Genomic DNA, 14720 nt, shown 5'->3' on the forward strand with positions numbered 1-14720 from the left:
CGATTGTATAAATCAGGTTGGTGCTGGATTCCAAGAGGAGGAATTTCTACAGTACCTATGAGGTGACTTTTTCGAGCAGCTCGTGGTTGAGCTCACTGGAGGTTCAATTATTCTGGACTGGGTGTTGTGCAATGATGCGGAATTGTTGAGAGAGCTTAAAAGAACCTGTAGGGAAATGTGATCATAAAATGACTGAATTCATTTTGAATTTTGAGAAGCAGATGATAAAGTCAGATGTATTAGTATTACAGAGTAGTAAAGGGAATTACAGAAGCGTGTGAGAGGAGTTGGCCAGAATTTATTGGAAGGGAACACTGGCAGGGATGATGGCAGAGAAGCAATGGCTGGAATTTCTGGAAGCAATTTGGAAGGCACGAGATATATACATCCCAAAGAGGAAGAATTATTCTAAAGACGAGATGATACAACCACGACTAATAAGAGAAGTCAAAACCAACATAAAAACCAAAGGGAGGGCATATAATACAGCAAAAAGTTAGAGAATTGGGAAGCTTTCAAATACCATCAGAAGGCAACTAAAAAAGTTATTACGCAAAGACGAGGAATTCTGCAGATGTTGGAAATTGAAGCAACACATATCAAAGTTGCTGGTGAATGCAGCAGGCTAGGCAGCATCTCTAGGAAGAGGTACAGTCGACGTTTCGGGCCGAGACCCTTTGTCAGGACTAACTGAAGGAAGAGCTATTAAGAGATTTGAAAATGGGAGGGGGAGGGGGAGATCCAAAATGATAGGAGAAGACAGGAGGGGGAGGGATGGAGCCAAGAGCTGGACAGGTGATTGGCAAAGGGGATATGAGAGGATCATGGGTCAGGAGGCCCAGGGAGAAGGAAAAGGGGGAGGGGGGGAAAAATCCAGAGGATGGGCAAGGGGTATAGTCAAAGGGACAGCGGGAGAAAAAGGAGAGAGAGAGAAAGAATGTACGTATAAAAATAAATAACGGATGGGGTACGAGGAGGAGGTGGGGCATTAGTGGAAGTTAGAGAAGTCAGTGCTCATGCCATCAGGTTGGAGGCTACCCAGATGGAATATAAGGGGTGTTCCTCCAACCTGAGTGTGGCTTCATCTTTACAGTAGAGGAGGCCGTGGATAGACATATCAGAATGGGAATGGGATGTGGAATTAAAATGTGTGGCCACTGGGAGATCCTGCTTTCTCTGGCAGACAGAGCGTAGGTGTTCAGCAAAACGATTTGCCAGTCTGCGTCGGGTCTCGCCAATATATAAAAGGCCACATCGGGAGCACCGGACGCAGTATATCACCCCAGCTGACTCACAGGTGAAGTGTCGCCTCACCTGGAAGGACTGTCTGGGGCCCTGAATGGTGGTGAGGGAGGAAGTGTAAGGGCATGTGTAGCACTTATTCCGCTTACACGGATAAGTGCCAGGAGGGAGATCAGTGGGGAGGGATGGTGGGTGGGAAACGAATGGACAAGGGAGTCGCGTAGGGACTTTGGTAGAAGAAATGAAAGAGTTGTCTATTTGCTAACTGGAGAGAAAAGACAAAAAGCTGAAGTGCAAAGGGACTTTGTAGTCCTGGTGCATGCTGCTGCTGCAAAACAACAAATTTTACAATGTATGCCAGTGATCGTAAACCTGATGCTGATGGGCAGATGGGACTAGCTCTTTGGGCAATGGTCAGCATTGATGTGTTGGGCTGAAAGGCCTGTGCTTTATGACTCTTTTGCTCATTGCTGTCATCCTGGTAATGACCAATAAAATCAAAGTAGACCCTTTTTGCCGAACTTTATTTCAGAAGAAAAAAATGTATGCCCTCAGTTATGTCAATAGAATCAACTTGTGGCATTGTCAGTAAAATACATTTGCATTAACAACTGAACAGAACTTCAGAATGTTTTGGGGATGCTTGTTCAGTGAAGAAGTATTTCAAGATTTCGGACAATAGCTTGGTACTTTGAAAGGATTCTTTCTTCCCTTTGAAGAAGTTGATGCTCCATTTGGATAATCTCTCTTTTCTCATTAATTATTTCGCGGCTCCACTCAATTATGGTGTTTATATTACCATGGGTTGATGTTGAAATGGTCCATTTAGGATCGTCTGGAGTAGAAAATAGAAATTATGTTTTGAGATCTTTGCTCTCTCACCTGAGGGGAATGTCATGGAACTGAAGTCAGGGCATGCTGTCTGATGAACTGTCAGCAGATGGTGTGAAGGGATTATGAGTGTGTTTCCACAAAAGCTACAATATAATACCTTGGTATCACAAGACCTAGCCTGTGAGTGGCTGTGTTTCTAACAATGGCACAACATCATGGGGTGAAAGACCTGTACTGTGACGTAAATTTCCATCTCCTTGGTCCTACCTTACACCATTGAAATCCACCTTCTTCTTGCTGAAGTCCAGAACTAATGTTACCTATCTCCAGAAGACATAAAAGTAGAACTAGCCCATTTGGCCCATTGAGTCTGCTCCACCATTCCACCACGGCTGATTTATTTACCCGATCAACTCCATTCTCCTGACTTCTCTCCGTAACTTTGATATACTTACTAACCAAGAACATACCAACCTCCACTTTAAATATACCCAATGATTTGGCCTCCACAGCCGTCTGTGGCAATGAATTCCATAGATTCACCACTCTTTGGCTAAAAAAATTGCTCCTCATCTCTGTTCTAAAGGGGAGCTCTTGTATTCGAACATAGAACATAGAACAGTACGGAACAGGAACAAACCAGTCAGCCCACAATGCTGAATCTGCAAAAAAGCAAATCGAACCTACCCCCTCTTATCTTCAGTGCATACCCTCTGGCATTAGACATTTCAACCCTGGGAAACAGATACTCTCTGTCCACTCTTTCGACGTCTCTCATAATCTTGTAAACCTTTCTCAGATCTCCCCTCAGTCTCTGGTGCTCCAGAGAAAACAACCTGCTTACTGAGACTCTTGTGATAACACATGCCCTCTGAACCAGGCAGCCCCACCAAGGGAGGAACTACGTCTGAACTGTTTCTGAGAGGGTCATAGATTATCCCAGGAATGAAAGGGTTAACATATGAGGAGTGTTTGATGACACTGAGTCTATAGTCACTGGAGTTTAGAAGGATGGGGAAATCTTATTGAAACCTATTAATGTTGAAACGTCCAGAGTGGATGTCGTGAGAGTCTAGGATCAGAATAGTGTAACTAGTGGAGATTCATGACGGGGAAGTGAGGGGTAAGTTTTTTATTCAGAGAGTGGTGGATGCCTGGAATGTGCTGCCTGGTGTGGTGGTAGAGCCAAATACATTAGAGGCTTTAAGAGATATTTGGATAGGTACATGAATGTCAGGAAGATGGAGGGATATTGCCTTGGAGTAGGTCAGAAGGATTAAGTGTTTTGGGTGTTTATGATTTGTTTTTTACCTGTTTCAGCAAATCACTGCCAGCTGAAGGGCCTGTTCCTGTGCTGTACTGTCCCATGTTCTATATTCTATGTTCATACTGCTTCACAAAACCCGTGTGCAAGTGCCTTTTACAACTACCTCCCACCTAAGCCCCCTAATTTAAAACTTTTGGGCGATCTGTATGTTTTGTGTGGGGGGAGGAGGTGTTTGATGTTTTTCTTTGAATGACTTCCATGGTTTTTCTTTGTTTTGTGGCTATCTAGAGAAGACAAGTCTCAGAGGTGTGTACTGCATACATACTTTGATAATAAATTAACTTTTAAACCTTTGCATGGAGGCAATTCCAATCCGTTTTGGGATAGTTAAAATTTCCCCACTTCCACAACCCTATTATTTTTACACTTTTCTGCATTCGATCCAAATAATCCTTTGAAATTCCCACTGACTATTTGAGGATCAAAGATTAACTTTATTCGCTGTATACACTTATATGTACTAGGAATTTGCAGTGGTGTGTTCGTCAGAGCATGGCATGTAACAAAAAAACAACATTAAACAATGGCAAAGAATAAAGAATTATATAGAAATAAGTTAGAGGTTAAAGTATAGATATGGAAAATAATGTGCATGGCGGGGCACTTTACGGAACAGGTGACCTGGGTTCAATGCCTGCCGCTGCCTGTAAGGAGTTTGTACATTCTCCCTGTGGACGAGTGGGTTTCCTCCGGGTGCCCTGGTGTCCTCCCACAATCCAAAGATGTACTGGATAGTAGATTAATTGGTCATTGTAAATTGCCCCTCAGTTTAAATTTCACTCAGTTGTGTGTGTGTGTGCTGCCCAAATAAATCACCCAGAGTTGACTCCAGTGTTCAGTTGACTGCAGTTTGGCTTGTTGATGAATTGTGAACTTCCTACTTTTATTAATTTAAAAAAATGGTGCAGAACAGGCTCTTTCGGACCTTCGAGCTGCGCCCCCCAGCAATCCCCTGATTTAATCCCACCCTGATTGCAGGAGAATTTACAACGATCAATTCACCTACCAACCAGTATGTCTTTAGGCTGTGGGAGGAAACCAGAGCACCCGGAGGAAACCCACCTGCCTGTGCCACGCGACAGTGAGAGTAGGAATGCAATGAGGTGGAGGATAAATGCGTGGCTGAGGGATTGGAGCAGGGGGCAGGGATTCAAGTTTTTGGATCATTGGGACCTCTTTTGGCGCAGGCGTGACCTGTACAAAAAGGACGGGTTGCACTTGAATCCTAGGGGGACCAATATCCTGGCAGGGAGATTAGCGGGGGCTACTGAGGTGACTTTAAACTAGAATGGTTGGGGGGTGGGAATCAAATTAAAGAGGCTAGGCGTGAGGAGGTTAGTTCACTACAGGGGGATGAGAACCAGTGCAGAGAGGCAGAGGGGTGTAAAGTGAGGGTAGAAACAAAAAGTACTATGGAGAAAAGTAAAAGTGGCAGGCCGACAAATCCAGGGCAAGCATTAAAAAGGGCCACTTTTCAGCATAATTGTATAAGGGCTAAGAGAGTTGTAAAAGAGCGCCTGAAGGCTTTGTGTGTCAATGCAAGGAGCATTCGTAATAAGGTGGATGAATTGAAAGTGCAGATTGTTATTAATGATTATGATATAGTTGGGATCACAGAGACATGGCTCCAGGGTGACCAGGGATGGGAGCTCAACGTTCAGGGATATTCAATATTCAGGAGGGATAGACATGAAGGAAGGGGAGGTGGGGTGGCGTTGCTGGTTAAAGAAGAGATTAACACAATAGAAAGGAAGGACATAAGCCGGGAAGATGTGGAATCGATATGGGTAGAACTGCGTAACACTAAGGGGCAGAAGACGCTGGTGGGAGTTGTGTACAGGCCACCTAACAGTAGTAGTGATGTCAGAGATGGTATTAAACAGGAAATTAGAAATGTGTGCAATAAAGGAACAGCAGTTATAATGGGTGACTTCAATCTACATGTAGATTGGGTGAACCAAATTGGTAAAGGTGCTGAGGAAGAGGATTTCTTGGAATGTATGCGGGATGGTTTTTTGAACCAACATGTCGAGGAACCAACTAGAGAGCAGGCTATTCTGGACTGGGTTTTGAGCAATGAGGAAGGGTTAATTAGCAATCTTGTCATGAGAGGCCCCTTGGGTAAGAGTGACTATAATATGGTGGAATTCTTCATTAAGATGGAGAGTGACATAGTTAATTCAGAAACAAAGGTTCTGAACTTAAAGAGGGGTAACTTTGAAGGTATGAGACATGAATTAGCTAAGATAGACTGGCAAATGACACTGAAAGGATTGACAATGGATATGCAATGGCAAGCATTTAAAGGTTGCATGGATGAACTGCAACAAATGTTCATCCCAGTTTGGCAAAAGAATAAATCAAGGAAGGTAGTGCACCCGTGGCTGACAAGAGAAATTAGGGATAGTATCAATTCCAAAGAAGAAGCATACAAATTAGCCAGAGAAAGTGGCTCACCTGAGGACTGGGAGAAATTCAGAGTTCAGCAGAGGAGGACAAAGGGCTTAATTAGGAAGGGGAAAAAAGATTATGAGAGAAAACTGGCAGGCAACATAAAAACTGACTGTAAAAGCTTTTATAGATATGTAAAAAGGAAAAGACTGGTAAAGACAAATGTAGGTCCCCTGCAGACAGAAACAGGTGAATTGATTATGGGGAGCAAGGACATGGCAGACCAATTGAATAATTACTTTGGTTCTGTCTTCACAAAGGAGGACATAAATAATCTTCCAGAAATAGTAGGGGACAGAGGGTCCAGTGAGATGGAGGAACTGAGCGAAATACATGTTAGTAGGGAAGTGGTGTTAGGTAAATTGAAGGGATTGAAGGCAGATAAATCCCCAGGGCCAGATGGTCTGCATCCCAGGGTGCTTAAGGAAGTAGCCCAAGAAATAGTGGATGCATTAGTGATAATTTTTCAAAACTCGTTAGATTCTGGACTAGTTCCTGAGGATTGGAGGGTGGCTAATGTAACTCCACTTTTTAAAAAAGGAGGGAGAGAGAAACCGGGGAATTATAGACCGGTTAGCCTAACGTCGGTGGTGGGGAAACTGCTGGAGTCAGTTATCAAGGATGTGATAACAGCACATTTGGAAAGCGGTGAAATGATCGGACAAAGTCAGCATGGATTTGTGAAGGGAAAATCATGTCTGACGAATCTCATAGAATTTTTTGAGGATGTAACTAGTAGAGTGGATAGGGGAGAACCAGTGGATGTGGTATATTTGGATTTTCAGAAGGCTTTTGACAAGGTCCCACACAGGAGATTAGTGTGCAAACTTAAAGCACACGGTATTGGGGGTAAGGTATTGGTGTGGGTGGAGAGTTGGTTAGCAGACAGGAAGCAAAGAGTGGGAATAAACGGGACCTTTTCAGAATGGCAGGCGGTGACTAGTGGGGTACTGCAAGGCTCAGTGCTGGGACCCCAGTTGTTTACAATATATATTAATGACTTGGATGAGGGAATTAAATGCAGCATCTCCAAGTTTGCGATTGACACGAAGCTGGGTGGCAGTGTTAGCTGTGAGGAGGATGCTAAGAGGATTCAGGGTGACTTGGATAGGTTGGGTGAGTGGGCAAATTCATGGCAGATGCAATTTAATGTGGATAAATGTGAAGTTATCCACTTTGGTGGCAAAAATAGGAAAACAGATTATTATCTGAATGGTGGCCAATTAGGAAAAGGGGAGCTGCAACGAGACCTGGGTGTCATTATACACCAGTCATTGAAAGTGGGCATGCAGGTACAGCAGGCGGTGAAAAAGGCGAATGGTATGCTGGCATTTATAGCGAGAGGATTCGAGTACAGGAGCAGGGAGGTACTACTGCAGTTGTACAAGGCCTTGGTGAGACCACACCTAGAGTATTGTGTGCAGTTTTGGTCCCCTAATCTGAGGAAAGACATCCTTGCCATAGAGGGAGCACAGAGGAGGTTCACCAGATTGATTCCTGGGATGGCAGGACTTTCATATGAAGAAAGACTGGATGAACTGGGCTTGTACTCGTTGGAATTTAGAAGATTGAGGGGGGATCTGATTGAAACGTATAAGATCCTAAAGGGATTGGACAGGCTAGATGCAGGAAGATTGTTCCTGATGTTGGGGAAGTCCAGAACGAGGGGTCACAGTTTGAGGATAGAGGGGAAGCCTTTTAGGACCGAGATTAGGAAAAACTTCTTCACACAGAGAGTGGTGAATCTGTGGAATTCTCTGTCACAGGAAACAGTTGAGGCCAGTTCATTGGCTATATTTAAGAGGGAGTTAGATATGGCCCTTGTGGCTACGGGGATCAGGGGGTATGGAGGGAAGGCTGGGGCAGTGTTCTGAGTTGGATGATCAGCCATGATCATAATAAATGGCGATGCAGGCTCGAAGGGCCGAATGGCCTACTCCTGCACCTATTTTCTATGTTTCTATGTTTAAACCCACATGATCATGGAGAGAACGTATAAACCTCTTACAGACTGCAGTGGGTATTGCTAAACACTACACTACCATTCTTCATACACCAAGAGAGCAGAACATTCCAATCTGACGCACATATAAAAGACAATAAGCATAAAGAACACTGAAAACACTAAATATAAATGAATTTACAGTGTTTTTGTTTCCTTTTTGAGTTCTTTATGCTTATTGAGTTGTTTCTATGCTGCATCAGAAATAGAATACAGTTAACCAAGTGCCCCTCCCACACTTCCTGTCCTGACCCTGCCTATACTGACATCTCCTCACCAACTCTGATCAGCTCAACTCAACCCAGCATAGCCCCATCGCAGCCCAGCCTGACCAAGTCTCAGTTCACCCAAACCCCAACAAAGCCAATTCCCAACCCAACCCTACCCAATCCCAGTTTATCCAAATCCCAACAAAATCCAATCCCAGTCCATCCTAGCCCAACTCATTCCCAGTCCTTTCCAGCCCAGCCCAGCCTTGCAGGTGCCTCTGGACAGTGCAACGTCAATGGGACCTGACAATTGCAGCTCTCGAGAGTATTTACGTTTCATTCTGTCTTCAGACTTAGTCGCGGCTCCTTACCTTTCTTGCAGGTAGGCGGGGGAGGGTCAAAGGTGTCTCTTTCTACACACACACTCTCAGTGCTCTCCCTCGGTGTAAATCCACGCGGACAGGTGAAGGTAACACGATCTTTATAGTTATAGGTGATTCGATTCGGTTGAACGATTAAATTCGTGGGTTGTTTACATTGCACTGCAGAAGATGAATAACTTGAATTGTTTAATTTTCACTCCCAGCCATTTCTGGCAATTCCAAGCCAGAATGCTCGAAACCTCAGTGATTAAAACAGTTCTGAACTGTCTTACTGCTTATTTCTCACCAACGATTAGTGACAAGCATCACTGTTTTTTGAACATAATCATATGCAACTGATACCATTTAAAAATTGATTACTCTAAGTACGGTGCACGGTCTAATGGCTGTATATGACTGACACTAGTTAGAAACAGTTCAACAACAGTCTATTGATCCTATTAAGTGGCATATAGTCCAAAATAAATGAAGGGAATCTCAGCTATTTTCTTGATTCGTTTTTAAGAGTTGGCCCAAATAAACGGCTGCCCCATTAACTGATGGCCCAATTAACCCATTGATCCATTGTTTTATATTTTATTTCTTTCTCTCTCTCTCGCTCTCTCTTTGAACATATATATTCAAAGTAAAAATTTGTTATCAGAGTACATACATGTCACCACATACAACCCTGAGATTCTTTTACTGCGGGCACACTTAGCAAATTCATAAAAGAGCATGGTCTGGGTGGTGAGGAACTTTGATAATCGATGCTGCTTTTCTACGGCAAAATTTCATGTAGATGTGCTCAATGGTTGGGAAGGTTTTACCAGTGATGTACGGGGCCGAATCCACTACCTTCTGTAGGATTTTCCACTCAAGGGCATTGGTGTTCCCATACTGGGCCGTAATGCAGCCAGTCAGCACACCTTCCACCACACATCTATAGAAGCTTGCCAAGGTTTTCGATGACATGCCAAACCTTTGCAGCCACCTGAGGAAGTAGAGGCATTGTTGTGCTTTCTTTGTAATTATATTTATATGCTGGGTCTAGGACAGGTTCTGTGAGATAGTGACACCCAGGATTTTAAAGTTATTGACCCTCTCCGGCTCTGATGATTAATGGCTCATGGACCTTTGGTTTCCCTCTCTTGAACTCTATGAGTGAGAAGCTGTTGATATTACATCACTCAGTCAATTTTCAATTTCCTTCCTGTATGCTGATCCATCATCACCACCATTGATATGGCCCACAACAGTGGTGTCATCGTCAAACTCGTAAATAAATAAAATATCTCTCACTCTCTTTCTCTCTCTCTCGCTCTCTCTCTGTATCTCTCTCTCTATCTCTCTGTATCTCTCTCTCTCTATCTCTCTGTATCTCTCTCTATCTCTCTCTATTTCTCTCTCTCTATTCTCTCTATCACTCTCTCTCTATCTCTCTCTCTCTCTGAATCTCTATCTCTCTCTCTATTCTCTCTCTCTATCTCTCTCTCTCTCTCTATTCTCTCTCTATCACTCTCTCTCTATCTCGCTCTCTATCTCTATCTCTCTGTATCTCTCTGTATCTCTCTCTCTCTCTCTCTCTCTGTATCTCTCTCTCTCTTTATTTTGAAGGACCTGTTCTGGACCCAGCACCTAAGTGCGATTCCAAAGAAAGCCCAGCAGTGCCACCACTTTTTCAGAAGTCTGCGGAGACTCAGCAGATATCTAAAACTTTGACAACCTTCTATTGATGTGTAGTGGAAAGAATATTCACTGGCTGCACCACAGACTGGTAATGGAAACAGCAGTGCCTTTGACCGGAAAATCCTACAATAGATGGTGGATTCAGCCCAGTCCATCATAGGTAAAGTCATCCCAACCATTGAGCACATCTACAGGAAATGCTGTTGTAGGATAGTCATGTCCATCATCAGAGATCCCCGCAGGTCATGCTTTCTTCTTGCTGCTGCCATCAGATAGAAGGTACAAGAGCTTCAGGACGGACACCATGAGGTTCAGGAACAGTGACCATCCCTCAACCATCAGGCTCTTAAATAGAAGGAGATAACTACACTCACTTGCCCCATCATTGAAATATTCCTACAACCAATCCTCTCACTTTAAGGACTTTATCTCGTTATCTCATGTTCTCATTATTCATTGCTATTTATTTATATTTGCATTTGCACAGGTTCTTTTGTCTTCTGCACTCTGGTGGATACTTCACTGTTCCTGTTATCGTTACTATTCTATAGATTTGCTGAGTATGCCCACAAGAAAATGAATCTCAGGCTTGTATGTGGTGACTTATTGTATAGGTACTTTCATAACACTGGACAACACAAATCCTAAATACTTTTGGGTGTGCCTTTTGGATTTTGGGCTACTGATCATGAAAATCACCATGAAATTTCCCTAGCGCACATTATTCTTTTGAAATCACCTCTATTTGTTCTTTCAATTCAAAATTCAAGTCAGAATAACTTATGCCAAGATTAAGGAAGGCATTTTTGTTGGTCCTCAAATCAAACAGGTCATCAATGACGGGCAATTCTAGTGGAACCAGAGAAAATCCCATGGAAGTCATTCAAGGATGTTGTTGAAAACTTTCTTGGCAACTACAGAGCACCAAGCTACGTGCAGCTGGTTGACAACGTGCTTCAAGCATACAAAACCGTGAAGTGCAACATGTCACTAAAGATTCATTTTCTGCATTCCTGTTTAGACTTCTTCCCTGCAAATCTTGGTGCTGTCAGCACACAGTGAAGGTTTCACCAGGACATTGTGGTCATGCAGAAACGGTATCAGGGCAACTGGAATCCATCAATGCTGGCTGATTATTGATGGACACTTAAGCAAGAAGCCTCAGGCACTGAGTTCAAATAAAAATCATCAACAAAACATTTTTAGCTTAGTTGGCCTATTGCAAAGTGTATTTATATGTGTCTGTTTATTTTCTTATTGTAATTTTTAGTATTTTTTATGTCTTTGCATTGTACTGCTACTGCAAAACAACAAATTTCATGACATGTTAGTGACAATAAACCTGATTCTAATGTCGAATGAGATGGAAGTGTTCACTAAATGGAAATTTAATGAACAGTTTTAGGTTCATTAACCTTAAATTTAACCTGCAGGATACAGATAAGTGAAATAGGAAGGGCTGGACATTCTCAGTCAATCAGTCAGGGTCTGTGGGGAGAGAAACAGTGTCACTGGCCCTCTAGCAGCACTGCTTTGGGGAGAGGTCACCAGGATGAATGGTTGGCTCGCTCTGCCAACTTCTACCTGTTGAGAATGCCTAGCACTCTCTATTCCCTTCAGGTTTCGACCAGCTACGGCACCAGGCTTTAGAATGCAGATTCTCATGAACAGGAGACAAGATTTAGTAGCTACATTGAATTTCCTTGACTCAATTTACTGGGTCACTGCCCTCGGAGGGGCCACTGGTGAGATTTACGGATTGGACTGTAGTCCAAATGAACTGTAGTTCATATTGACCTCCTTCAGTTCTATATTTTTGTTGTGTTCTTGCCCATTCTTTCTTATTGCTGATTGGTGGGCTGGGGGGGGGTTTGGGGTTTGTTCTTATTGCTGATTGCTGGGCTGAGGGGTTTGGGGTTTGATCTTATTGCTGATTGCTGGGCTGAGGGGTTTGGGGTTTGATCTTATTGCTGATTGGTGGGCTGGGGGTTTGGGGTTTGATGTTCTTGTTCTTTCCCCACGTGGATGATGTGTTGTTTTTTGTGCGAAGGACGGGCTGGGGAGAGATTTGCAGTTTGTGAGTTTTCGTTTCTTTTTCCTTTCATGCTGGGGAGGAGTGTTGGATTGATGTCTTTCTTCCAACTGCTTCTATAGTTTTCAATATTTCATCGCTGTCTGGAGAAGACAAATCTCAGAGTTGTATTCCGCATACATACCTTGATAATAAAGTAAACCTTTGAACCTTTGAAGAAGGCTGGGCAGTTTCTCAATGCATCTGTAATTGCTGTTAATGTGACTTCAGGCACTGCTGAGGAACAGCCCATCCAGGGACCTTACTACCCTGTCCACCACTGAGCTGTGACCAAGATCTCCTCCAACAATTGGAATACCCCTGCCAGTTATTCTATATGCCCCAACAGAATTTGATCCCGCAAAGTGACAAAAGAGAGGATGACACATTGCAGTGACGGTTCAGCCTCAGTGGGACTTGATAATTTCAACTCCAAGGGGCTTTTCCTTTTCATTCTGACTCCAGACTTCGGTAACGGCAGCTTACCTTTCCTGCAGGTAGGTGGGGGACGATTGAAGGTGCCTTCACCTTCACACCTACTGTAGTTGTTGCCCACCAGTTTATATCCGGTATCACAGCTGAAGGTAATTTCTTGGTGATACCTATAGCGTTCCTCTTTTGGGTGAATGTCTCCATGGTCCGGAATGGCGGGTGAATAACAATACACTGTTGGAGAGGAACGGGTGGTATGTCACTCAGGTGTTGTGGGAGAAGAAACTGCACCTCATATTCCACCTGGGTAGTCTACACTCAAATGGCGTAGAGTCGTGGAATCGTGGAACACAAGCCCTTTTGCTAACCAATCCATGCTGAATATGCCACTCACCCAATGTCCTGTGTTCAGCCCAGATCCCTCCAGGCCACAGGTCTCCAACTGTTTTATAGTCATAGTCATACTTTATTGATCACAGGGGAAACTGGTTTTTGTTACAGTTGCACCATAAATAATAAATAGTAATAACGCCATAAATAGTTAAATAGTAATATGTAAATTACGCCAGGAAATAAATCCAGGACCAGCCTATTGGCTCAGGGTGTCTGACCCTCCAAGGGAGGAGTTGTAAAGTTTGATGGCCACAGGCAGGAATGACTTCCTATGACGCTCTGTGTTGCATTATGCCATGGAGACTCTCCGTTAACTGAGGGGTCTGTGAGCCTCAGGTGAGAAATTCCTTCTCTAGGCCTTGCCCCTCCATGTACCTGTTGGAGTGGTTCTTAAATGATACGATTGTACCTGCCTCAACCACTTCCTCAGGCAGCTCGTTCCATATACTCACCATCCTCTGCGCGGAAACGTTGCTCCTCTGGTGCCTTTTAAATCTGATTAAACATAGTGGATTCCAGACATCCCACCCTGCAAAAACTCATTTCAGGGAGGTAACACCATCAATTTGCGGGAGACTCCCGGGACAGGTGGGATGTCTGCAATAGAGTAGCTCCTTAGCAACTGGCCAGCTAGTTTAAATAACGTTAGCTATGCTAATGAACGAATGACACCTGTTAAACTCACCTCAACATGTCTTTTACAGCCTTAACCCACCATGGGCAATAGAAAAGTCACTGTTGCAAACAGTGCAGCGAGTAACACTGTCATTATTTTGACCCCTATTAAGCAGGGGTGCACTTGAGTGTAGTCTGGGGTGACGTACGTTTTATTTGGTCGCACTCGCACTCTCTCTTGTTTTCTCTCGCTCCCTCGCTTGCTCTCAACAAAATTGATTTCTGTGATACTGTATATAATTTGCGGGCATCAGGGAGCCACTATTAATACGCGGGAGACTCCCGCAACTTCTGGGAGAGGTGGGATGTCTGAGATTCATATCCAAGTCATTTCTTCATTCCTTCATCAGGGTCTCGGCCTGAAACGTCGACTGCACCTCTTCCTAGAGATGCTGCCTGGCCTGCTGCGTTCACTAGCAACTTTGATGTGTGTTGCCTGGAGTTACAGGCTGACTTCGGCTCTTTGCGGGAATGGGACCCGCTCTCGGGGTCTCACGACTGGCTGTTATCCGACATGCCAAGGACGTGGTCTAAGAGCTCAGCTCGCCTTTGGGGGCCTGGGATCTCGTGGCTCTGGAGACGGGCAGATCGAAGGTCGGTGTCCCGACAGGAGATCAGTGTATTGTGGGAATTGTAAGATCTTTGGCTGTGTTCCCAGAGACCTCAGATCTTTGGGCGCAGAGCTGGGAAGGGGCTGAGTAATTATGCAGTCAATTATATTGTGTTGACTAATTGTAATAAATTTAGACAAATTTGCTTTCACTTTGACACAAAAGAGTCTTTTCTGTTGATTAGTGTCAAAAAAGCCAAATTAAATCCACTGTGACTCAGTTTTGTAAATCAATAAAACATGAGAACTTCCAAGGGTGGTGAATACTTTTCATAGGCAGTGTATAAATGTCATTGACACCCTTGTACAGCACGACCTCTGGCTGCTCACCCTCCCTCTTGATAATATTCTCCAGCTGCTCTGAGTGATCCTGGACCTTAGCACCTGGGAGGCAACACATCATCCTGCTGTATTTTTTGTAGC

At 43.9% G+C, this 14720-nt stretch overlaps 1 protein-coding gene across 1 annotated transcript in view; it reads right to left on the reverse strand.

Moving 5' to 3' along the window:
* Positions 1-1749: 1749 nt before the first annotated feature.
* Positions 1750-14720, reverse strand: part of LOC140209568 (zona pellucida sperm-binding protein 3 receptor-like) — a 75099-nt gene continuing 62128 nt past the window's right edge. Inside the window, exons 10-12 of the mRNA XM_072277845.1 lie at positions 12674-12853; positions 8437-8607; positions 1750-2077 (exon numbers count right to left, since the gene is read on the reverse strand). Coding sequence (XP_072133946.1) covers positions 1890-2077; positions 8437-8607; positions 12674-12853 — 539 coding nt within the window. The 3' untranslated portion in view covers positions 1750-1889. The remainder of the gene's footprint in view (positions 2078-8436; positions 8608-12673; positions 12854-14720) is intronic.

Source organism: Mobula birostris, chromosome 14, assembly GCF_030028105.1.
Source record: "Mobula birostris isolate sMobBir1 chromosome 14, sMobBir1.hap1, whole genome shotgun sequence".
NCBI lineage: Eukaryota > Metazoa > Chordata > Chondrichthyes > Myliobatiformes > Myliobatidae > Mobula > Mobula birostris.